Here is a 23,545-nt window from a genome sequence, read left to right as displayed (position 1 = left end):
GCAACTCGCATTCAATCCAGATGACCCACTTTTCCCTGTTCACTACAAATTCAACCCAGATTCTACATCTACAGATACTTCTTCACACCAAATAGCGCTGTGTGTGTGTCTTTCCTGCCAAATTTTTTATTCTTTTACTCTTTCAACCAACCTTTCTGAGGTAAGAGATAAGTGGGACAAAGAAAACAGGTATACCAATGAATCAGACACGGTCTTATCTATATAATAAAAGTGTAATATGCTAATTAGACCAGACAGCTGAACGACCTTCTGGACATCATTCCGGATGAAGCGGCGGGGGCTGAGGCAGAGGCGGTTAGGGGAGATCAGGCAGGCAAGTGGTTAGGGGCGATCAGGCAAACAGGCAGGTAAGCAGTTAGGAGCCAGGAGTCCCGGATTGCGAGAGGGTGCAGGCCAGGCTGAGGGACCCCTCCGCCCCTGTGCATGAATTTCGTGCACCAGGCCTCTAGTTAAAGATAATATAGGTCTAAAAAACTATATACTAGGTAATTTCCTAGTATATAGAACACTTTTAGGATTTGTGGTAGTTATCATCATCATCATCTTCATCAAGGGTCATTGTACTCTGTGAGTTTCCAAACTAGTACAGAAGACATATATGCAGAACCATAGATTCAGAGCTAGAGAGATAGTGTGGAAGATCTCAAATACCATTGAAAAGGGCTTCAAGCTGTACAAATGAGAGGCCATCATTCATTTTTTTAACATGGGAGTGAAATTATAGAGTAATAATATAAGGAAATTAAACTGGCAACCATTTGAAAGTATAAATAAAGAGGAAAAGATTATTACTGCAGTACAGAGACAGCTTCCCCCTCTGATCCTTTCCTCAAACATCAGAAGGGAAGAAAAAAAAAAGGAACACTCATCCAGAATCTGGCTTCTGTCATCCCAGAGGACTAAGTTGGATGCTGCCTTATAAGAAAACAAAAACAAAAGCATTTTAACTGAGTGGTGAGTAGGGTGGGGCCCTATTTATGACACAAGAGGGCAAGCCCCTCCCCTCTGGTAGAAGAGTGGTGGGCAACCAGCCTCCTCCTGTTTCTAATCCACAGGAGTTTGGGGCCAGCAGTGGCCAGCCCACTGGCCAACTGCCTAAAAAAAGACCAGAAATGCCAGGATAAAGGAGTGGAACCCAAAGAGAGGTGTCATCATGAGGAATCAATGAGGCATCTGTAACAAAGGAGGCCTGGTGGGGGCCAGAAGAATGAAGCCTGGGAGAGCAACATCTCCCATGAGGGAATTAACAACAGTGGACCCAGGTTCTAAGTCAGTATCTAGTCCTGACTGGGAACCTGAGCCACACCAGATACCGATCACCCAGCCAGAGCCTGGCCCAGAAAAGACACCCACAGCACAGCCAGAATCTACGACTCAGCAGGGACCCAATACCCAACAGGAGCCTGCTTCCCAGCAAAGACCCCTCACTCAGCAGGAGTCCCTTGCCCAACCTGAAGCTGAATCCCAGCAAGAAACTAGAGCCCAACAAAAATCCGCTTTACAGCAGGAACTCCTTGCCCCACAGGAGCCTGCACCACAGCAATCACCTCCCATCCAAAGGGTGCCCTTCACTCCAGAGGGAGCTGCCTCACAGCAAGGACCTGGGACAGAAAAAGAATCTAGAACTCAACAGGAGCCAGAAGTGGAAGAGGAACATGTGGCTCAGCCAGGATCTGGCCCAGTAGAGCCACCTCTAGCTCAGCAAGAAGCTGGATCAACACCTCCTTCCCAAACTGAACCTATGTCCCAAGAGAAAGCAGGACAGTCAGACCCTAATGGCCAGCAAACAGCTCCAGACAAGTCCCAGCGGGGATCTTTGAGCGAGTGGGGATTTCTATCAAAACTTCACGAACTATCCATACAGCGGCCTGCCTCGGAGTGGAAGACATTTCTTGAGTGGATCACAGATTTTGACTCAGAATCAGATCCGGGGTATCCGTTGGAGATGGACTCACCAGCCATGAAGGATGGAACCACGGCCCAGGGGATGAAGCTGGACCTCAAGGAGAAGCCTGGTGATGAAGAGATGTCAGGCTCTGGTGGGACATCAGCCCAAGAGACGAAAACCAGCAACCAGAACCACAGACACTCCTGGGACACGGGTGAGTTGCGCTTGGAGGAACGGGGTCTCCCAGGGATGGCTATTCATTCATCATGAAGTGCTGAGACCCTCCATCCCGGGAGCAAGCCAGTGCCTCTCCCTCCCCTGGTCCCCTCCCCCGGCACGTCACCATTAGCTTCCTCACTCCGAAGCTCCACGCGTCCTTCCTTTACCCTTTAACTTAAAATAGAAGAAGTACCGAGAGCTGCCTCTCTCAGGTCAGCTCAGGTGATCCCTTAAAGGTTCTGTGAAACAAAGATCAACAGCCCCATTTGATCGATGAGGAAGCCGAGGCCTTGAGATGTGAAGGATCTGACACGAGGGGGGCAGTGGGAAGTGGCCCGCCCAGGATTCAAAGCCAACGAGGCTGCCTTCCTTCGAAGGATTTGGGGTAAATCGAAGTGTGAAAAGTTCTGAGCCAGGGGCCCGAACAACAGGGAAGCCTGGTGTATTCATCCATCCCTCCCCAAACCCACTGAAGCGCAATTCGGCGGCAGACGCTGGAGTGTGCTCCAGAGACACAGGCTGAAGGGGGCCCCTTACTAACCTCAGGGAGTGTCCATCCCACTCGGCCCACGTCTGTGCCTTAGCCATCCTTGAGCTGCCCGGTCTTCCCTCCGCAGCAGGACACCTGCTCTCCTCCCAGGCTGGCCCCCCACAGAAGTCCCAGTCCAGCCAGGCCTGAAGGCCTTATGGGGTGTGTTCTGGAAGGGAGAGCCTAGGAGAGGAGCTGGGGTCTGCCAAGTCCCAGACAAGGGCGGGGCTAGAGGAAGGCAGAGCTGGGGGGAGTAGGAGGGGGGGTGATGGCTGCCTGCCCTCCCTCCCCTCCTCTGAAGCAGTGCGGGGAGGGGGGTCTAGCTCCCATCCCCATTCTCTAAGCTCCAAAGCCCTGCCAGGCAGAAGCAGGCATCAAGTGTTCTCCCTGGAATGAAGGGTTGCTTGTTGAAGTAGCCGGAAGAGGGGAAGCTTGCAGCTCCACTCCAGAAGCCGAGGGCCGGCACCGGCACCGCTGACCCAGCCCAGAGGCCTCCCCGCCGAAGGGGCTGGCCCGACCCTCTCAGGGATGAGAAGGTCATTGGTGTCGGTGCCAAGGCTGGCGGTAGGCCTGGCGGGGGGGGGGGGGGGGACACGGGGGGACGGAGAGGTGGATGGAAAGAGAGGGAGAGAGGGTGCCAGGCGTTTTTCCGGTGCTGAGGGTGAAGGGTTGTGTCTCTAGGCCCCCAAACCGCCGGAGCGACCAGGCCGCCTCTCCTGAAGCGCCCAAGCGCCATTGAACGTGTGCGCATGCGCGAGCCTCGAGCCTCCACCGTTTCCCGCCTTTTCCCGGGCGCGCGCCTCTCCTAGCGCCGCCCCTCCCTGCCCCTGGCCAGCGTCTTGGGGCTACTACGCAGGCGCCTAGTATTCTCCTTGCCTCTCCCTGTCATTCTTGAGGGAGAAGGTAGAGAAAGGAACCGCGAGAAACCGAGCAATGAGAGAACTAGCAGGCAGGGGGCGGGGAGAAGGGCTTCCTCCTCCAATGGCTCGCAGGCAGAGCCCGCCTCCAGCGCTGGCGCCCGCCCCGACTTTGAATCGCCCGAGGACCTGGCCCGCCCCCTGTCCTCAAGGGGAGGCTCCGTGGCGCCTCGCTCTCCCCGCCAGCGTGCGGGCCGGGTGGCGTTCTAAGGGATCCCCACATGGGAAGGTGAGTGGGCGGACAAGGCTGAGAACCAGCATGTGATCCGACCGAGGCTTCCGCGCTAGGGAGAAACCGTGCGACTCCCCACTAGTCCCGACTGAAGAAGGACGCTCTGCGCCGCCTCCAGGGCTGCATTTTTTGTCGGTCGCGGGTCCTTGATGCGTATGAGGGGGCGGGGCCAGTCCTTAGGTCCCGGCAGCTGGGGGCGGGGCCCGGCGGTGGGGTGAGGCCCGGATAGTCCAGGGGGCGGGACCCCGAGCGGAGCAAGGCCAGGATTGGGTGGTATGGGGGCCCGGCGGTGTTGTGGTAACAGGAATGGCACTCGGGGCGGGGCGTGGGGCTTGGAATTGGTCCCCGTGGGGAGCTGAGGAGAATTGATGGAGTCAGCCGGGAAAGAGGGACCCGCCGGGGCCCCTGGGGACCGGGCCTCGAAGAAAGACAAAGAGAGATCCAAGAGGCAAAGCCGCCGGCGATGGCGAAAAATCAAGGCCAAAGGTGAGCACGCGGGGGCCGGCAACAGCCCGGAAGGAACCTTGGACATCCTGCGGGGACTGGGGACTGAGTGGACTGACCCACCGGCTCGAGAAGTAGGGGAGTCCATGGACTGGCCCATTGCCGCTCTGCGGGGGAACGCGGCGATGCTGGGAGCGGACTGTACCCCCAGCGTAGAGACTGCCCGACGCTCCGCTGCTGTCATGGGAGGAGAGTCCTGAATGCGAGTCTTCTGGGCCAGAGTTCCCGCTGTGGCTCCGCACTCGCTGTGTGGCCGTGGGCAACTCCTGCCCTCAGTGTTTCCCACCTGGGAAATGGTCGGAGCGCCCGGTTCTCAGGTCTCAGGCACTCCTGAGAGGATAGTAGGGAAGAAGTTTATAAGCTGTTGCCCAAAGAGGAAGTTGAGGAGTGAGTCAGAAAGGTAGGAGGAAAGGTGCCCCAGAGAGGGAAATGCCAGACCGGTACTCCCACCCTTCATTCAGCCCCTCCATTTCCTGTCAGGTCACCTGCTTGCTTCAGCCCCCCTTCCCTGGGGCCTGACTTGCGGGCCCCCACTCCTTCTAGGACGAGGGGTTCCTGGGTTGGTTTCTGACTGCCACGCTCTCCCTCAGGAGAAGGGAGGTCTGTCGCCCGGGTTCCTAGGGTGCCACATTTTTAACTGAAAGGCAGTCCAACGGAGATGGGCAGGGGCTGGCAGTAATTCCTTGCTCAGTTTTGAATATTTGTCAATCCAAATGAGGGCCTGTGGAAAGTTCCTGTGCAGACAAGAAACTGGCTTAGCCCCTGGGTCCCAGAGACCCCAAACTCTGCATTGCACATCCCTGTCAAGAATAGAGCTGGAATTGGCTCCAGCTGCACATGCAGGCTCAGACAGGCTCAGACTGTTGCCCGAGGGCATTGACTGTCACATAGCAAAACAGTATCACAAGCAGGGCAGAGTGCCCAGAGGCAGTCAGTACAGACCTTGGTTAAGTACATGGGCACTGGAGACCTTGTTCTTCAGGCTATAACCTGTGGTACACTGGGCAACAGGCTCCTTCCTTCACTGCCTCAACTTTTTGAGCTATAAAATGGATATGATAAGAGTGCCTGACTTGTAGGGCTGTGGTGAGGTTTGAATGAATACAGTTACCCCCCATTAGACAGCAGGCTCCCTAAGAGTGGGGTTGTGTCTGCCTTGTTTACCCTGCATTTCCAGAGCCTGCTATGCCAGGCACATAGACACTTAAATATTTATTGAATTAATAAGTAAAGGAATGCGTGAACTGTAACACTGGGACAATAATCATCGTGTTGCACTTGGGATTGTCATGAGGAGTCAGAATCCTCTTGGGCAGGACTTCCTGCACAGGGCTGAGCCAGGCCTCACAAATCCATGGGCCCGCCTACTCACCAAGGTTCATTCCCCCAAGCTCTGAGATTTGCCTCTCATTTCCTGAGGTCCTGCCCTGGTGCCAGGTCTCAGTTGGGTGAATCATTTCCCCACCCCTTGCCCCAAGGGCATCCAGGCTGGCTGGTGCAGTCCTAGTCATCAATTTGATCTTGCCAGTAACCTGATGACAATAGTGTCATTATGATCACCTTATTTCCCAAATGATGACACTGAGACTCTGAGGGAACAAGGTCACCTGGGTTTTCTTACCTGGCCAGTGAGGGCAAAGAGATAGCTGCCCCCAGCCTCCTGAGGGCAGGGAGTGTGTGAGCTCAAAATTGCTGTGTGTCCCAACCTTAATTCACACAAATTCGTTCATCAGACATTCACTGAACACTTATTTAGGCCAGGGCTGGGCTCTTGGTGGCAAGGACAGACACATTGGAGCTGTAGATGCAGACATTAATCAAATAATCTCACAAACCAGATATAATTATAAACTACGATGTATACAAGAGGGAAATTCCTGAGATAATGTAAGAGGAAGGCTTCCCAAGAAGGTGGCTTTGGACCCATGGATGGCTGCTTGGGCAAGGGGGGCAGGGAGGACAGAGGGGACAGAATGGGCAGAAACCCTGAGGCCCAAGAAAGCAGCACATTACAGCACGGAGGTCACTCATCGAGGGAGGGGAAGAAGAAAGGCTGGGCGGACATGGGTCCCAGAGGGTCTCTAATTTAGGAGACCATGTCCAGGATGTGGGGCTTTTTCCTGAGAGGAGGGGTTGGGCTGTTGAGAGTTGGGAGTGTGTTTTAGAAAGAGCCTCTTGCTGCTATGTGGAGCAAAGATTGAAAGGGGCAAAATCAGAGACTGTAATGAGTTACAGTTATCCAGATATGGGAGCAGGGGGGTGGGAAAAGGATCGGGTTCCAGAGGTTTCTAGGGGGCAGAGTGGACAGGACTTCATGATGGATTAGATGGGGAGAGGAGATGGCCAGGATGATTCCCTGGGTTCTGGCTTGAGCAAATGGGGAGTGATGCTTACACCACACACACACACACACACACACACACACGGATATGCACAAATATCTATATATATCCATACTCATACATACACATGCCCACACAGTCTCTCTCACAGGCTGAGAAAAACACACGCAGACTGTGACACATGCATAAAAACATGCCTTCAGATATGCCAAGAAACAAAAACGCACAGATTGAGAAAAAATGTCAATACACCCACCCACGAACACATATAATGGCCATGACCCGAACCTATGTATGTACATACATACATGTGAACCTCAGACACACTCACACCTGACCACCCAGAAAGCACACAGCTGAGACATGACAGAGAGAAGGAACAACACTCAGATCCACCATCCTTGCTGGTTCTGTGACCTTGGGCAGCACGTCACCTCTCTGGGTCTGGTTTCTCATCTGCCAAAAGGGGTGATAATAGTCCTTACCTCATGCATCCTGGGGAGGATAAATGAGTTACTTCACATAAAGCACATAAAGAGATCAGTGCCTGGCACACTACAGTCAGTCCTTAGAGTACAGTTTGCTCTGGTGGGAACACTCGGGGAACTGGCTACACTCACTGGCCCCCCTTCTTCACCTGTACCCAGGCATCTCCCGTGCAGAAGCCCTTACTCTTCCCAGGCCCCAGACCTCGCCCTTCCTGCATCCTCCCCCCAACTTCTTTCCCCCATTGCCCTGCTCAGTCCCCAGGGGCCAAAATCCAGGCCTGATTCAGCTGCCCAGTGGCTCTCTAGGGCAAAGGGCTGGTGCCCAGACAACGGGACCCTTCAGCCCTACCTCTGTCCCAGTCCTCGCCCATGGCCCTGGTGGGCCTGCCCCTGCCCCAGTGCCCTCTGCCTGGGATTCTTGGCGAGTTTCTGGCAATCTCAACATCCCTTCCTGCCAGCTCCACCCAGCCTAGCCCCCAGGGAGCTGCCTAGACCAGGGCGAAGGGCAGAGCCCTAGAATCATGAAGGCCTATTCCCCAATGCTTTGTGCAAGTCACTGTTCTGTCCAGTCTCCTCTGTCCTCATCTTCAATAAAGAGCCCTACCGCATGGAGGGCAGTAAATAACAGTGGTTTATAAAGTGGGAAACCACAGTCTATTAGGCAATAAATACCACATGCTGGCCATGCTCCAGGCACTGTGCAAGGGGTTCAGGTACAGCAATAAAACAAAGTCCCTGCCATCAGGGAGCCTATAAACTGATGAGGGAGACAAAAAGCAAACACATAAATAGTCAATTAATTAGTATGCTAGCATTTGGTACCACAGAGGAAAATGACCCAGTACACACCTTGGTGAGGCCACGTGTGAACCACCAAACAGACAGCTGTAGAAAAGGCTGCCCAGGGGCAGGCAGGATGGCCAAGTGCAGTTTCCAGATGAGAAACCAGGCTCATCCAGGATCACCTGGTGAGTGGTTTGGGCCAGTGTTCCATTGTCACAGCCACCAAGCTTAGAGTCGCCTCCAGCGGCCTCTGTCTGTCCATCTTTTGTCTGCCCTGGGGAGGGGTGGTCATCTCCCAAGCTCCCATCCAGCCCCTTCTCCATTCCACTGTGACTCTTCGGGCTTTTCTTCCTTCTTCAAATATTTGCTGGGCACCTACTATGTCAGGGGTCCTCAAACTTTTTAAACAGGGGGCCAGTTCACTGTCCTTCAGACCGTTGGAGGGCCGGACTATAGTTTAAAAAAAAACTATGAACAAATTCCTATGTACACTGCACATATCTTATTTTGAAGTAAAAAAACAAAACGGGAACAAATACAATATTTGTATTTGCATGTGGCCAGCGGGCCGTAGTTTGAGGACCCCTGTACTATGTGTTAGGCCCCATGATGGGGATGGGTATTTTAGGGGGAGAGACAGGATTCACCTCCAGCCAAGCAAATGACACTGAGACTTCAGGGCCTCATTTGCACTATTCCCTTCCAAGATCCTGTAACTGATTTTGTATTTGTGATTTTATATTCCTTTACCTAAATAGCCCCACTTCCACACATGTAAGCTTCATAGTTCTTATAAACTTCACGGCTCTAAATCCCAGTTCTGCCCCTGGGGAGAGACAAATAATACACATGTAAACAAACAAATGTATAATTGCAAATGTGTAAAGTTCTAGGAAGAACAATTTAAGTATGTTGGCAGAAAATAGTGCTGGGTGGCTTATCTCCTTTAGAGATGAGCAGTTAGGGAATGCTTCTTCAAGGAGATGACAAGCTCTTGAAGGGCAAGAAAGAGCTGGCCAGGCAAGGAGCATGTGTCCCTCAGCCTTGCTTTCCCCACATGTGAGGTAGACAGCACAGTCACAGCAGGATGTGCTGTGAAGGCTAATTGGCAGGTACAGGATGCCAGTGTGAGAACACCACACAATAGGACCTGTGGCTCAGGCCCCTAGCTGGGCTTGGAAATACCTATAATCTGCTTTTGTCCTCCCTGGAGGGTCAGGCAGGGCTGGCTACCCTCTCTTTCCCCAGCAGCTGGGGCTGGCTCTGCCAGGGCCAGCCTGGGGGGATGGGAGTGGCAGGAGCTGAGATCATGGGGCCTTTGCTCCCTGAATCCACCCTGGAGAGGGAGGGCAGCCTGGCTGGGTGAGAGGGGACAGTTTGTTCAGGACTAGGGCTAAGACAACTGGGTCCAAAGGGGACTGGGGGCCTGGATTCCTGGTCTGAGGGAGGAGAGAGCTAGGGGCCTGGACTCCTGGGTCTGAGGGAGGAGGGGGGCTGGGTACTCCTGGAGGTTCTAAAGCAGAATTAAACTGGAGCTGGGAGCTGACAGGGGGGCAGGGAGTTGGGCTCCATGCTCTGTTTACAGCACGTGGTTCTCACTGTCCCTTGTGGGTTGGGAGGTGGATCGGTGGCCACACCCTGGGCAGGCTGAGCCCCTCCCCGGGTTTATCGCCCCAGGCTGCTACTGGCACAAGCCACAGTCCCACAGTCCAGCAGTCCTACTCTCGGAGAAGCTCTGAAGAGGCCTAGAAGGGTGAGTGCACAGCCAGCTGAGAGACAGGAATGGCCCTGAGAGACTGGAATGGCCACTGGCAAACCCGAGGGCCTGGAAGGGAGAGGAGACACCTGGGAGGAGCAGGGGGCCATCAGCCCAGGAGCCAGGCAAGGAGGGTGGGCTGCAGGAGGGAAGAGTCTCTGGAGCAGAGGGCATCCCCATCAAGGGGGACCCTCAATTGTGAGGAGGGTCAGTTTCTGCGGGCCAGAGCGAGAGGCCCAGCCTCCAGAGCACCGGGAGGGAGACATGGCTCTGGATCTGGGTTTGAATTCTGCTCCACCCCTTTTATATATGTCTGTTTTTTGTTTGGTTGGTTGGGTTTTATTTGTTTTTTAGAGAGAAAGGAAGGGAGAGATAGAAATTCGATTTGTTGCTCACTTATTTATGCATTCATTGGTTGCTTCTTGTGTGTGCCCTGACCGGGGAATCGAACCTGCAATCGTGGCATATCGGGATGATGCTCTAAACCAGTGGTCGGCAAACTGCGGCTCTCGAGCCACATGCGGCTCTTTGGCCCCTTGAGTGTAGCTCTTTCACAAAATACCGACTTCTGCGCATGGGCCACGAAGTTTCAATCGCACTGTACGTGTGCACCCGCACGTGGTATTTTGTGGAAGAGCCACGCTCAAGGGGCCAAAGAGCCGCATGTGGCTCGCAAGCCGCAGTTTGCCGACCACTGCTCTAAACCAACTGAGCTATCTGGCCAGGGTGCTCCACCATTTTTTTTTTCATGTTAAAGACTGCTTTATTGGTTGCAGTTAGTACAAGTCAATAAATATTGATCCCTAAAGGAAAACTCAGTTATTTCTCAGCTTACTGAATGAAATTGAACCACCTGATTGCTGGGAGGATAACTAAAGTCAACCCCGCTTCTTGGGAAGTGAAGCCATAGCCAGCTGATATATGGCATAAGTTGTTCTACCAACTGTAAGAATCATGGTAGTTCTATACAGGAAGGCATCAGCTACCCCATCCTTTAGATGCACTGGAATTCCATTGTCCTCCTGAAATAGCTTTTGTTTCTCTGGAACTTTATTTTCAAACTGCCTGCGTGAAGCAGTTCTTATGGTCCTCTGAGTGCTCTTGGCTGAGAATTGAACCCTGGACCCTCAGTCCACAAGCCAACACTCAAACCACTAAGCAAAACCGGCCAGGGATCTACCATTTTTTTAAAAATATATTTTTATTGGTTTCAGAGAGGAAGAGAGAGGAACATCAATGATGAGAGTGAATCATTGATTGGCTGCCTCCTGCACGCCCCCTACTGGGGATTGAACCCGCAACTGGGACATGTGCCCTTGACTGGAATTGAACCCGGGACCCTTCAGTCCGCAGGCCGATGCTCTATCCATTGAGTCAAACCAGCTGGGGCTCTATCATTTTTAATGCAACCTTCAGCTCCTTAACACCTCTGAGCCTCAGTTTCCTCTCCTGTATAATGGGATGCTACCACTAATAGCTGAAACGTAAACTGAGGCTGTCTGTGTCTCAGAGAGTTAACAAGAGCAAATGAACAAAAACACACACAATGCTCTTAACACAGGATCTGGCACAGAGTGAACTCAAGGTCAATGATAGCGATGAGTGTGAGTACTATTATTCCAGGCAGAAGAGCAGAGCTGGCCCATTCAATCTAAGCGGAGTGGACAGGCCCAAAGGCCAGAGTGTCCAAGCTGGGAGAGGAGTGAGATGGAGTTTTGGAACTGCACAGAGGAACAGGAAGGGAGCTGGAGTTTGGAGGGGGTTCCACAGCCAGACTTAAGGGGCCAGGAAGGGGCAAGAATGACTCTTCAGTTTTAAGTAAGGCTAGAATGCTGAACTCCTTGGTTCAGGAAGAGAATTGGTCTTGGGACCAGGGTCCTGGAACACCACCAGGTGAATGGGAATGGATGGGCTGAGAGAGAAACTCTCCAAAATACTGGTGGAGGGGAAGCGCCTGTGGGCAATGCCTTGGGCCTGAGGAGGTAGGACGAGGGCCTAACATCTGGGTCCTGAGAGAGGACCAGCTGGAGTTCAGGCAACCTAGAAGGAGTCCTGGGCCAAGAACAGTAAATGGAGACAGATGCCTGAACTCTTAGGTCCTTGAAAGAAAAAAAGGGGTAGGAAGGCTCTAGGCCAGGGGTGGGCAAACTTTTTGACTCGAGGGCCACAATGGGTTCTTAAACTGGACCGGAGGGCCGGAACAAAAGCATGGATGGAGTGTTTGTGTGAACTAATATAAATTCGAAGTAAACATCATTACATAAAAGGGTACGGACTTTTTTTTTTTTTTTTAGTTTTATTCATTTCAAACGGGCCGGATTCGCGCCCACGGCTGCTCTAGGGTGTAGGAGATACTGGAGCAAAGGAACCAATAGGAGAGAGCAGGGACACCTGAGGAAGGACAGGCTGAGGGTCTGCACTCCTGGCTCCTGAGGAGGAAAAGATCTGGGTACCTAGGCTCCACTGTTGGGCCTAAAGGAGGAGGTTGGATTCTGATGTGTGAATCTGAGGGAGGAAGGGGATAGAGCCTGGACTCCTGGAGCCCAGGGCCCAGCTGAGCAAGGTGTGATCCAACCCTGCTTAATGAGCCTCTCCACTGCCCCCAGCCTTGCAGCTCATACACAACATGGACTTACGCACGATGACACAGTCGCTGGTGACTCTGGCGGAGGACAACATGGCCTTCTTCTCCAGCCAGGGCCCTGGGGAAACAGCACGGCGGCTGTCAAGTGTCTTTGCAGGTGTTCGGGAGCAGGCGCTGGGGCTGGAGCCAGCCCTGGGCCGCCTGCTGGGTGTGGCACACCTCTTTGACCTGGATGCAGAAACACCGGCCAATGGGTACCGCAGCCTGGTGCACACAGCCCGCTGCTGCATGGCGCACCTGCTGCACAAATCACGCTACGTGGCCTCCAACCGCCGCAGCATCTTCTTCCGTACCAGCCACAACCTGGCTGAACTCGAGGCCTACCTGGCCGCCCTCACCCAGCTCCGAGCTCTGACCTACTACGCCCAGCGCCTGCTGGCCACCAACCGGCCAGGGGGACTCTTCTTCGAGGGCGACGAAGGACTCACCACAGACTTCCTGCGCGAGTATGTCACCCTGCACAAGGGCTGTTTCTACGGCCGCTGCCTGGGCTTCCAGGTGAGCCCCCTGCCCTACCCTGGACCCACAGTGAAGGCATCTGGTGGCCCCTCATCTGGCCCAATAGTGTAGAATAACCACGGGGGTCATGGGTTCAGAAAACTGCGGAAACAGAAAGGGAAGCTGTCTGGGCCTAGACAGAGCTACACCAGGACCTCAAACATGTGGCCCCCAGGCTGCATCCACCATGTCGCAAGAAATCTTTCATTTGCATAGCTTTTGCACCAGGTTCCCCACTGTTCTCCATGGTCCTATACTCAGGAGATCCATTCACTCTTTTATGTTACCTCTCTCGCCCCCGAGATCATTTGAGACCCCCAAGAGGATAGTCAGTATTGTTCTCAAAGGCCCATTTGTAAGTGTATCACTGGATGCCTGGAAGGGAGGAGGAGGGGTGTGAACCCCATTTTACAGAGGTTCAACTGTACCCAGGTCTGCCTGGACTTTTGGACTCACCTAAGGAGCTGTAGAATCGGGATTTTCAGGTTTAGGGTAGGGCCAAGGAGCAGATCTAAGTTGGTGACAGGAAAACCTGGTCTCAACCCCTCTCCTCCCTGAACTAGGACCTTGACTTCTGCCCGCTGCAGGCCTTCTACCCTCTGCTCACCCCAAACCACTCTCAGGGAGACACAGCTCATCTCAGCACTAAGAGGGAGGCAACAAGGAGGCCTTCCAATTCATAGGAAAAGTAGTTTGTGGACTCAGAGAATCGGGGGACCCTTGGGGCACCAGGCTCAGAGCAGAGACCCAATTGCCCCTCGCTGGGGTCAGTGCCAGATCCCCTAGTCCCCCAGGCACATCAGGGAACCTCCCCAGGAGTATCAATAGCCCCTTTCAGACCCTCTCATGGCCTCCCCCCACTTAGGTGATAGCTGAGGTTAGCAGCTTCTCAGCCTCTATCCCACCCACCATTCCCCATTTCCCTGTGGGGCAGCCCGTCTTCAGTGACCCAGCCTGGGTGTTCCTGGAAACTCCCCCTCACCTAAGCTGAACCCACAAATATTGATCAGCCCAGCTGGGCCAGCCAGCTCCTCCCTATGTACTGGCCATGACCTTCAAGTCACGGGAGAGAGATCCTAGGGCCACTTGAGCCAGCAACCAGCCACAGTGGCCAGGCACCCCTGTGCTCTCTGGCCTACTGGGCCCCCGGCCAGGGGGAGGGCCAAGCCTGGCAGCTACTCTGACGGCCCAACTGTTGCAGGACAGCCTCCCCCTGTAAAATGTCAACCCCAAGAGAGCAGAGGTCTCCCTTGTCTGGGTCTTGCTCAGCCCCTGCTCCAGCCCAGTGCCTCGCGCTCAGTATTTGCTGAATGAACAGAAGAAGCCTGCTGGCCCTGTGCCCACCTCCTGTGGCTTTTCCCCTCTGATCTTGTCTCCCCATCCTCTGTCTTCCCTAAGCTGCCTGGCTTCTCTCTCAGGCACTGTCTCCCCTTTGGCTGTCTTTCTGCCTCAAGATCTCTGGCCCTATCTTTGACCATCTCCCATCTGTCTTCCTGTTGACCTGTAACTAATCCCCATTGCTGTCCACACCTCATCTCTGTCCTCGCTGACTTTCAGGAAATCCCTACATCACCTTACTCCCAGCTCACAATTCTCCAGTGACTCCACCCCACATCTGGAATAAATCTAAATTTCTCAGGCCCTATGTGAACCCACTTTGCTTCTCTGACCTCACCCTGGCCCTCCCCACCCCCAGTCACCCTGCTCCAGCCACAATGGCCCCAGGTTTCCTTATCCACGCTGAGCAAGGCCCGCCTCAAAGCCTTTGCACTTTCTGTGCTCTCTGCAAGGAACAGCCTTCCCTCACTTCATTTGGGTCCCTCCTCAAGTCCCCTCCTGGAGACCATCTAAGTAGCCTAACCCCTAGTCATCATTCTATGTCCCCTCCACCTATTGTCTTTAACAGCATTAGTCATTACTTGACATTATATGGCATGTGCCTGGAGCAGTGCCTGGCACACAGTAGGAGCTCAGTAAATGTTTGTTGAATGACTGTCTGCCCCTCACTCCTGCCTGCCCCTAGTCCCTCTCCTGGGCAGTGGGTGACAGCAACATCTCTCCACAGTTCACGCCCGCCATCAGGCCATTCCTGCAGACCCTCTCCATCGGGCTGGTGTCCTTTGGGGAGCACTACAAACGCAACGAAACCGGCCTCAGTGAGTCCTGGCCAGCCGGGCCCTGCCTGCACCACCCCTGCCCTCCCATCCCCCTCCCTGTCCCTGCCCCTACAGCCTGACCTGCCTGGGCCTCCTGACACCCTCCCGACCCCCAGGTGTGGCCGCCAGCTCCCTCTTCACCGGTGGCCGCTTTGCTATCGACCCAGAGCTGCGTGGGGCTGAGTTTGAGCGAATCACTCAGAACCTGGACGTGCATTTCTGGAAAGCCTTTTGGAATATCACTGAGATCGAGGTGCTATCGGTGAGCATGGGGCCTGATAGGACCCTAACCTGTTACAAAAAGGGGACACAGGGGCCCAGAGACCACATCGGGTCTCTGCAGGGCTCCAGGCCCAGGGATGGCACATGAGGGAATAAATGGGGGCTCAAGCTGCCCATCCCCAGTGCCCTTTCTGTTTCCTCCCACCAGTCTCTAGCAAACATGGCATCAGCCACCGTGAGGGTAAGCCGCCTGCTCAGCCTGCCACCGGAGGCCTTTGAAATGCCACTGACCACTGACCCCAAACTTACAGTCACCATCCCACCCCCCTTGGCCCACATGGGCCCTGCACCAGTCCTCGTCAGGCTCATCTCCTATGACCTTCGTGAAGGACAGGTAGGGCCCCTGCCTCAGCCAGGAACAGGTACAGAGCAAGGGGCACCCTCACCCAGATGCCCTTCTTTTTTCCCTCCATGCTGTCTCAACTCTCAGTGCTCACACCTGCTCCCCTCCTGTCTCTCTGAGTACATCCCCTTGGTGGGGGGAGGCCTAGGCAGGCTGCCCCAGCTTCACCCTCCTCCTCCTCCCTCACCCCCAGGACAGTGAGGAGCTCAACAGCCTGGTGAAGTCTGAGGGTCCTCGGACCCTGGAGCTTTGGCCACGCCCACAGCAGGCACCCCGCTCTCGGTACCTGGTTGTGCATATCCACGGTGGTGGCTTTGTGGCCCAGACTTCCAAGTCCCACGAGCCCTACCTCAAGACCTGGGCCCAGGAGCTGGGCGTCCCCATCCTCTCCATCGACTACTCCCTGGCCCCAGAGGCCCCCTTCCCCCGCGCGCTGGAGGAGTGCTTCTACGCCTACTGCTGGGCCATCAAGAACTGCGCCCTGCTCGGTGAGCCCAGCCCTCACTGCCACCCACTCTGTTCCTGCCCCAGCCCACACTGCAGGGGAGTGAGCCATCTTGTTTCTCAAGCCTCAATCTTCACCCCCTGCCTCCCCTTCCATCTCTGCCACCTGGCCACCCGCTGCTGCCCACTCCTCCATCTCTGCCTCAGTGCTCTCCCCATTGCCCCACTGCTCACCCAACTTTCCATCAACCACTTCCTCCTCCCCACTCCAGCCCTGACACTCCATCCCCCCAGCTCCCCCGTGGTTATCTCCTCCGACCTTTTCTTTCCTGTTTCCCCATGTCTCCAGCCCATTGTTCCAGCTCCTCTGACATTCCACTTCCGACATTTTGGGAGGCACAGAGCAGGATGGGACTGTGCTCATGCCACAGAGCCCATGGCCCCTTGTCAGCCTGAACCCTGGCTTCCATTTCCTGGCCTCAGATGCCCCTCCCTCCCTCTCCTCTCACTCCCACCCCCACCTTGCTTCCAGCCTCCCAAGCTTCCTCACAGCCTCCTGATCTCCAGGCCTCTCCATGTCCTGAGTCAGCCTGATTCTCTGGTCACTATCCTCCAAATAGGTCCAAATCCCTGCCTCTGTTTACCAGGCTCTGACCTTAGGGTTGCACAGCCCCGCTCTGAGAGCCCAATGCTCCTGGACCAGAGCTGTATTCCTCCCTGCCAGGCTTGACCAAGCCCCTCTCCAAACCAGGCTCAACAGGCGAGCGGATATGCCTCGCAGGGGACAGTGCAGGCGGGAACCTCTGCTTCACCGTCTCCCTTCGGGCAGCAGCCTACGGGGTGCGGGTGCCAGACGGCATCATGGCAGCCTATCCAGCCACAATGCTGCAGCCCACCGCCTCTCCCTCCCGCCTTCTGAGCCTCATGGACCCCCTGCTGCCCCTCAGCGTGCTTTCCAAGTGTGTCAGTGCCTATGCTGGTAAGGCCCAGCGCTGGGACCTGGGGGTCAGGATGCCCAGGGCCTACAGGGGCAGGGGCTAGAGCCCGGTCTCCTGGGTCTGAGGAGGGGCTGAGGACAAAAATCTAAGACTCCTACTGAAGCCATCAGCTATTCCTGTGTTCCCGGGGGCATAGATTCCTGAAGCTCTGGGGTTGAGACTGGGTCCAGAAAGAGAAGAGACCAACCCAGCCCCCACATACACTCCGCAGGTGGGGAGACAGAGGAACCCTCCAACTCAGACCAGAAGGCACTGGGCATGATGGGGCTGGTTCAACGGGACACAGCCCTGCTCTTCCGGGACCTCCGCCTGGGAGCTTCCTCGTGGCTCAACTCCTTCCTGGAGCTGAGTGGGCGCAAGTCCCCCCGAGACTCAGTGCCCATAGCAGGTAAATGAAGCCTCCCCACACACCCATCCAGCATGCCCAGGAGGGACAGCCTGGCACACCACAAGATCTGAGGGTGGAAGAGGCTGTGCCCTGAGGCCCTCAAGGAAGCAGAGATCACCTTCCTGGTTCTGCCCCGTATCTGTCCTGGTCCCTACCACAAAGCCTTGATTTTCCACAACAGTCCACAGCCTGGGAATTCAAGGATTTCTGGCCCCAGGTCATCTCAGTCCCAGGAACTATATGGTTTAACTTTCCAAACAGCCTTTCCCAGAAAGGGCCCTCAGTAAATGCTCAGAAGGCATGTCCCAGGAGGGCCCTCAGGTGGAGGTCAGCCCTCTTAGATTCTTTCCAGACTTTAAACAGAGGCACGTGGGGGCAATATCCCTGCTGCAGAAGCTAACCTGGGAGGCTAGGGCAGGGAGATCAGCAAACTGGATGGACCTCGGGAAGAGGAGGAGATTCCCAGCCTTGGGTGGGTGGCAGGACACTCAGGAGCCCAAAGTCACTTCCATCCAGGAATCCATTTGGCTCGCCTTTAACATGTTAAGGATTTTAAAGCATAACCAAATCAACTTATTTTCTATCTCTCACAAATCAACAGTATTTTCTGGGTAATAGGAATGCATATTCAAAAGTATATGAATACTCAGAAAATTATTCCAGTTGTTTTATTTTAAATTAAGTTTTGGTTTTTAGGATAGTCAAATGGATGCAAATAAATATACACAAAACCAAAAGGGATTTGCATTTTAGGCACATGGACCATTGAGCACTGGAGTTTTTCTTATAGGATAAAGGTAACAGGTACAGCCCCTAGAGCCCCCTGCAGACACCACCAGTCTAACTCCCTACTATACCAGGTACTTGCTGGGTGATGTGAGCCTTGCTTTGTTCCTTGTGAAATGACTACAGTAGAAGTGCCTGCCTCATAAGGACTGCATGCACCATTCATTCCAAGCACCCAGCAAAATACCTACTGGTACACAGTAGGTGCTCTTAGAGCAGCGGTTCTCAACCTGTGGGTCGAGATCCCTTTGGGGGTCAAACGACCCTTTCACAGGGGTCGCCTAAGACCATCGGAAAACACATATATAATTACATATTGTTTTTGTGATTAATCACTATGCTTTAATTATGTTCAATTTGTAACAATGAAAATACATCCTGCATATCAGATATTTACATTACGATTCATAACAGTAGCAAAATTACAGTTATGAAGTAGCAACAAAAATAATTTTATGGTTGGGGGTCACCACAACATGAGGAACTGTATTAAAGGGCCGCGGCATTAGGAAGGTTGAGAACCACTGTCTTAGAGGAGGCCAGCACCCCTGACTAGCTGGACTCTATGACTCTAGTCAGTAGTTCTGTTCCACTGATCCTTGGGTCACAGAGCACTTATGCAGTTATTTTTATATCTTGCATTTTGCCTCCATGGATTTATAAAGACTGAAAAATAGAGGTCTTGGCCCTAGTGATAAATAGCATCCTGGGTCTGATAAAATTAAGGGACCTGAGGCCAAGCTGGGCACACAAGATAGGCCAGGGGCACATCTGTAGTATCATTTGGGTACTTGTTGCGTGGTCACTCAAAGGCAAGGGATAAAACTGAAGAACATAATGGACATTTTGGCAGTAGATCTATGTGGCTACAGGTGTGGGATCCCTGGGAATCTAATATGCCCCAAGACTTTTTAGCTCCCTCTTTAGCCTCCTTTAAAGCCATGTGGACCTGCGGGCCTTATTCCACTTTGCTCCATTCATACCCTCAGTGTCAAACAGCCATAAAAAGATTGCTGGGCCAGGAGGCTGCTGGAACAGGGTGTCAGGCCTGGTAATAAAACAGCAGGACTTAATCCAATATCTTATCCCACTGAATCCTCAGCACCTCCTATGAGGTAAAGATTATTTTTATCCACTTTGTACAAATGAGGAAACTGAAACTCCCGGAGGTAAAGGGACTTGCTCTTAACCTTCCCAGTCACCAGACACACACACACACACACACACACACACACACACACACACACCCCTCCACTAGAACAACCCTTGAAGTTGCAGCCTGGGCACCTGAGTTTCCACCCCCCACCCCAAGGAGGGTGTTTGGGGGAACACTCCAGGTCTCCACAGCCCTGGGATGCAACTCCTCCTCCAGAGGTCTCTGCCTTTCCTGTGACCTTCCCTGCCAGCCTCCCACACACCCAGCCAACACAGCTGGCCAACCTGCAGCCCCAGCTGGCCCTGACCCTGCTCCTCCTGCAGAGTCTATGCGGCGCAGTGTGTCTGAAGCAGCGCTGGACCAGCCTGAGGACCCACAGGGCACGGACTCCCTCAAGAACCTGACACTGCATGACCTGAGTCTCAAGAGCAGCTCCGAGACATCAGGCACCTCTGAGCTGTCCCTGTCGGCAGAGACACTTGGTCCCTCCAAGTCCTCAGACGTCAACTTCTTACTCCGGCGTGAGGATACATCAGAGGAGGCTGAGGCCCAAGATGAGCTGAGCCCCGAGGACAGAGGCCGGGGAATTCGTGCCACTTTCCCTAAGGGCTTCCGCCCGAGGCGCTCCAGCCAAGGCCCCACTCAGATGCCCATCTACTCATCGCCCATCGCCAAGAACCCCTTCATGTCACCACTGCTGGCACCTGAGAGCATGCTGCAGACCCTACCGCCTGTACACATCGTGGTGAGTGCCAGACAGGGAGCAGCGAGGAGGGTGGGTGGGATGAGAGCTCCCGGGAGGGGGGAGGTCAGTAGCCTGGCCCCAAGGGACAGCTGTGCCCCCAGGAAGGAACGCCTGGCAATGGAAGAATGGAAGGGACTCAGGGCTGCAGTTTTCTTTTGCAATCTGGCTAGGCACCATGGGGCCGTGGGGCAGCCACAGGGCTTGGAGCGTCAGGGGAAGGGAACGGTGGGTCCTGGGGGAAGGAGGAGCCGGCAGAGGTCAGGGAGCCCAGTTAAACTCATTCTGCAACTCCCCACCATCCCTCCACCTCTCCCTCCTCTGGCCTCCCATGTCTCCCTCTGTCTGCCCCCTTGTCCACGTGTTTCACACACACACACCCCCGTGGTTCATGCACGCGTCCCTGTCCCGCAGGCATGTGCGCTGGACCCCATGCTAGACGACTCCGTCATGTTCGCGCGGCGGCTGCGCAGCCTGGGCAAGCCTGTGACGCTGCGCGTGGTGGAGGACCTGCCGCACGGCTTCCTGAGCCTGGCGGCGCTGTGCCGGGAGACGCGGCAGGCCGCCGCGCTGTGCGTGGAGCGCATCCGCCTGGTCCTCACTCCGCCCGGCACCACCGCGCCCGCCGCACCGGTCTGAGCCTCGGACCAGCCAGGCCGCGCGGTACAGGGGGGCGGGGAGTGGGGGCGGCACTAAAGGCCTCTTGTTCCCACCTGCCTCGGCAGCCTCTTCGTGAATACTGTACTGCATCTGCCCCGGAGGAGGGCCGCGGGGCGGGGTGGGCTGTGCCTTAAGTCGGACGGTGCGGGAGGCCCGGGAGTGAAACCCTGGCCTGGAGGAAGGGGCGCACGCAGACCAGTCACAGCTGGACCTGAACTCCACCACTGCCTTCCACCGCTGCTGCAACCGGTGCTGGGGCGGGGCCTGGCCCTACCTGCGGGTGGGTTTGTTTTTGTTTGTAAATAAAAGTACTTAATTAGTTTGGCCTCTTGCAAGTGGGGGCGGGGTTGTCCATCAGGGGGCAGCATCGGACTCAGCTGCTGGGAACGAGAAACCTAGGACTGGAGAGTTGAAGGCTGAGGGACCAACTTCTGGATTCTGAAGAAGGAGGGCCTGTGGGCCTGGATTCTCGGGTGCAGAGAGATCCACCGCCCCACAGATTTAATCCAGGTAGAGCGCCAGAGGACTCTGGGTTCTTAGCTACTTCCCTTTCTCAACCCAACCCCAGCGCCCACCAGGAGAAGGAAACCCACACCCCAGAGAGAAGTGGAACAAAGCTAACAAGACACCAGACACAAAATGGTCACCAAAATTCTGGAGGCCCCAGCTCTGCCCAGCTGTGACAGTCACTCAGTCCCTCAGCCAAGACTCTGTGACCTCACCCTTTTGAAGGCTCTGGGTTGGAGCAGGGATGGTTTCAATCCACAGCCTACACTCAAGGGACTCAGGGAGGATGGAGGATGGATGGATGCAAACACAGGCTGTCACAGCCCCCATCAAGGACTCCGCCTGTAGTAGTCAGGGAGGGCTTCACAGAGGAGGTGATCCATGATTGGCCTTAAAGGATGAACACAAGTTTGTTTGTTTTTAATACATTTTTATTGATTTCAGAGAGGAAGGGAGAGAGATAGAAATATCAATGATGAGCCGAAACCGGTTTGGCTCAGTGGATAGAGCGTCGGCCTGCGGACTGAAAGGTCCCAGGTTCGATTCCGGTCAAGGGCATGTACCTGGGTTGCGGGCACATCCCCAGTGGGAGATGTGCAGGAGGCAGCTGATCGATGTTTCTCTCTCATCGATGTTTCTAACTCTCTACCTCTCTCCCTTCCTCTCTGTAAAAAATCAATAAAATATATTTAAAAAAAAAAAAAAGAAATATCAATGATGAGCCAAAACCGGTTTGGCTCAGTGGATAGAGCATCGGCCTGCGGACTGAAAGGTCCCAGGTTTGATTCCGGTCAAGGGCATGTACCTTGGTTGTGAGCACATCCCCAGTAGGAGGTGTGCAGGAGGCAGCTGATCGATGTTTCTCTCTCATCGATGTTTCTGACTCTCTATCCCTCTCCCTTCCTCTCTGTAAAAAATCAATAAAAATATATTTTTAAAAAAAAGAAATATCAATGATGAGAGAGAATCATTGATCAGCTGCCTCCTGCACGCCCCCTTCTGGGGATCGAGCCCACAACCCAGGCATGTGCCCTTACTGGAATCAAACCTGGGACCCTTCAGTCCTCAGGCCAACACTCTATTCTCTGAGCCAAACCAGCTAGGGCAGTACAAGTTTGCTAAGCAGATGAAACATGCAAGGTTGTCAGAGCCAGTGGACAGTGATCAAGGCCTCTGCCAGACAGAAGGTCTGGTGCAAAGTGGGGAGTGGCCTGAGGGACATGGCATGGTCAACAGGAGCAATCCTGAAGGACCTGGCGTGCAGTTTGGACTATAACCGGAGGGCAGTGAGAGGCTTTGAGCAGGGGAGGACGGGATCAGCTTGTGGCACTGAAAAGGGCAAGAATGGAGCCCTGGAGGCAAAGGAGGATGGAGCCAGGGAAGACAAGACCTGAGAAGGGGCAGAGGGTATGGAGGGTAGGGCGTGGGAGTAGGGGTGAGCAGATACCAGAGCCAGCCGTAACTTAGGTTGGATGAACAGGACTTAAGTGTAGAACAGAGGTGACAGGAGAATAAGGGGACTACAATGAAACTCAGGTCTGGCCAGAGCAGTAGGTGGACAGTTAGGCTGTCTCTACTGGGAGGAGGCTCGTGTGTGTGAGGGGGTTGGAGGGACTGGAGGGCTATTTTGCACACAGAAAGATCAAAAAGGCCTTAATGAGCCAAGCCAGTAGCTCAGTGATTGAGCATTGACCCATGAACCAGGAGGTCATGGTTCAATTCCCAGTCAGGGCACATGCCCAGGTTTTGGGCTCCATGCCCAGTGGGGGTGGGGGCATGCAGGAGGCAGCCAATCAATGATTCTCTCTCATCATTGATGTTTCTATCTCTTCCTCTCCCTTCCTCTCTGAAATCAATAAACATAAATAATTAAAATGTTTTTTTTAAAGAGAAGATAAGGAATAAAAGTGGGGAATGTCTTTTTAAAAAAGTCTTAATGAGACTATTCAGGGGGACATGCAGGAGGCAGAAGGAGAGTAGGCTAGCTGCTCACTTCTGACTGAAGCTGAGGGACTGGAACCTTTCTAGTGGGATGAGCAGATGCTGGAACAGACAGACAGAGCCCTGAGGACCATGGCCCTCAGTAAAGGGCAGCCTGGAGGGCTCTAAGTAGCTGGAGAGGGAAGAAGCTGACCAGGAAAGAAGAGGATATAGAGCAAAGGGGATGTTGGGGGGGTGTCTATGTCGGATGAGAACCCAAATGTTACCCTCAGGCCTCAGCAATGAGTGGTGGGTCCTTGATGACCTTGTACAGAGCTGCTG

The 23,545-nt window shown here is 54.3% G+C and overlaps 1 protein-coding gene across 4 annotated transcripts; it reads left to right on the top strand.

Annotated features, from left to right (window-relative positions):
* The first annotated feature begins 3,705 nt into the window (after positions 1–3,705).
* Positions 3,706–21,096, top strand: LIPE (lipase E, hormone sensitive type). Of its 4 annotated transcripts, none has more exons than XM_006103601.3 (10): positions 3,706–3,803; positions 12,286–12,821; positions 14,887–14,977; positions 15,094–15,239; positions 15,408–15,593; positions 15,796–16,090; positions 16,798–17,025; positions 17,256–17,432; positions 19,698–20,119; positions 20,531–21,096. In XM_006103601.3, exons 2-10 carry the CDS (start codon positions 12,306–12,308, stop codon positions 20,753–20,755), a joined length of 2,286 nt encoding a protein of 761 aa, XP_006103663.1. In that variant the 5' UTR covers positions 3,706–3,803; positions 12,286–12,305; the 3' UTR covers positions 20,756–21,096. The 4 variants fall into 4 exon arrangements, with proteins under 4 accessions (XP_006103663.1, XP_006103661.1, XP_023600633.1 ...); XM_006103599.3 differs by lacking the exon at positions 3,706–3,803 and adding an exon at positions 3,815–4,292; XM_023744865.1 differs by lacking the exon at positions 3,706–3,803 and adding an exon at positions 4,611–4,710.
* Positions 21,097–23,545: the final 2,449 nt, after the last annotated feature.

Source organism: Myotis lucifugus, unplaced genomic scaffold, assembly GCF_000147115.1.
Source record: "Myotis lucifugus unplaced genomic scaffold, Myoluc2.0 scaffold_493, whole genome shotgun sequence".
Lineage (NCBI taxonomy): Eukaryota > Metazoa > Chordata > Mammalia > Chiroptera > Vespertilionidae > Myotis > Myotis lucifugus.
The sequence above is the reverse complement of the archived record's forward strand: the minus strand, read 5'-3'. Positions and strand labels throughout refer to the sequence as shown.

Excerpts from the sequence above, each read along its gene's own strand:
- LIPE (XM_006103599.3), top strand. The coding sequence starts at position 4,175 with ATGGAGTCAGCCGGGAAAGAGGGACCCGCCGGGGCCCCTGGGGACCGG. Across the intron at positions 4,293-12,285 it reads GCGAAAAATCAAGGCCAAAG|CCTTGCAGCTCATACACAAC; the intron begins GTGAGCACGCGG and ends CACTGCCCCCAG. Across the intron at positions 15,240-15,407 it reads CTGAGATCGAGGTGCTATCG|TCTCTAGCAAACATGGCATC; the intron begins GTGAGCATGGGG and ends TCCTCCCACCAG.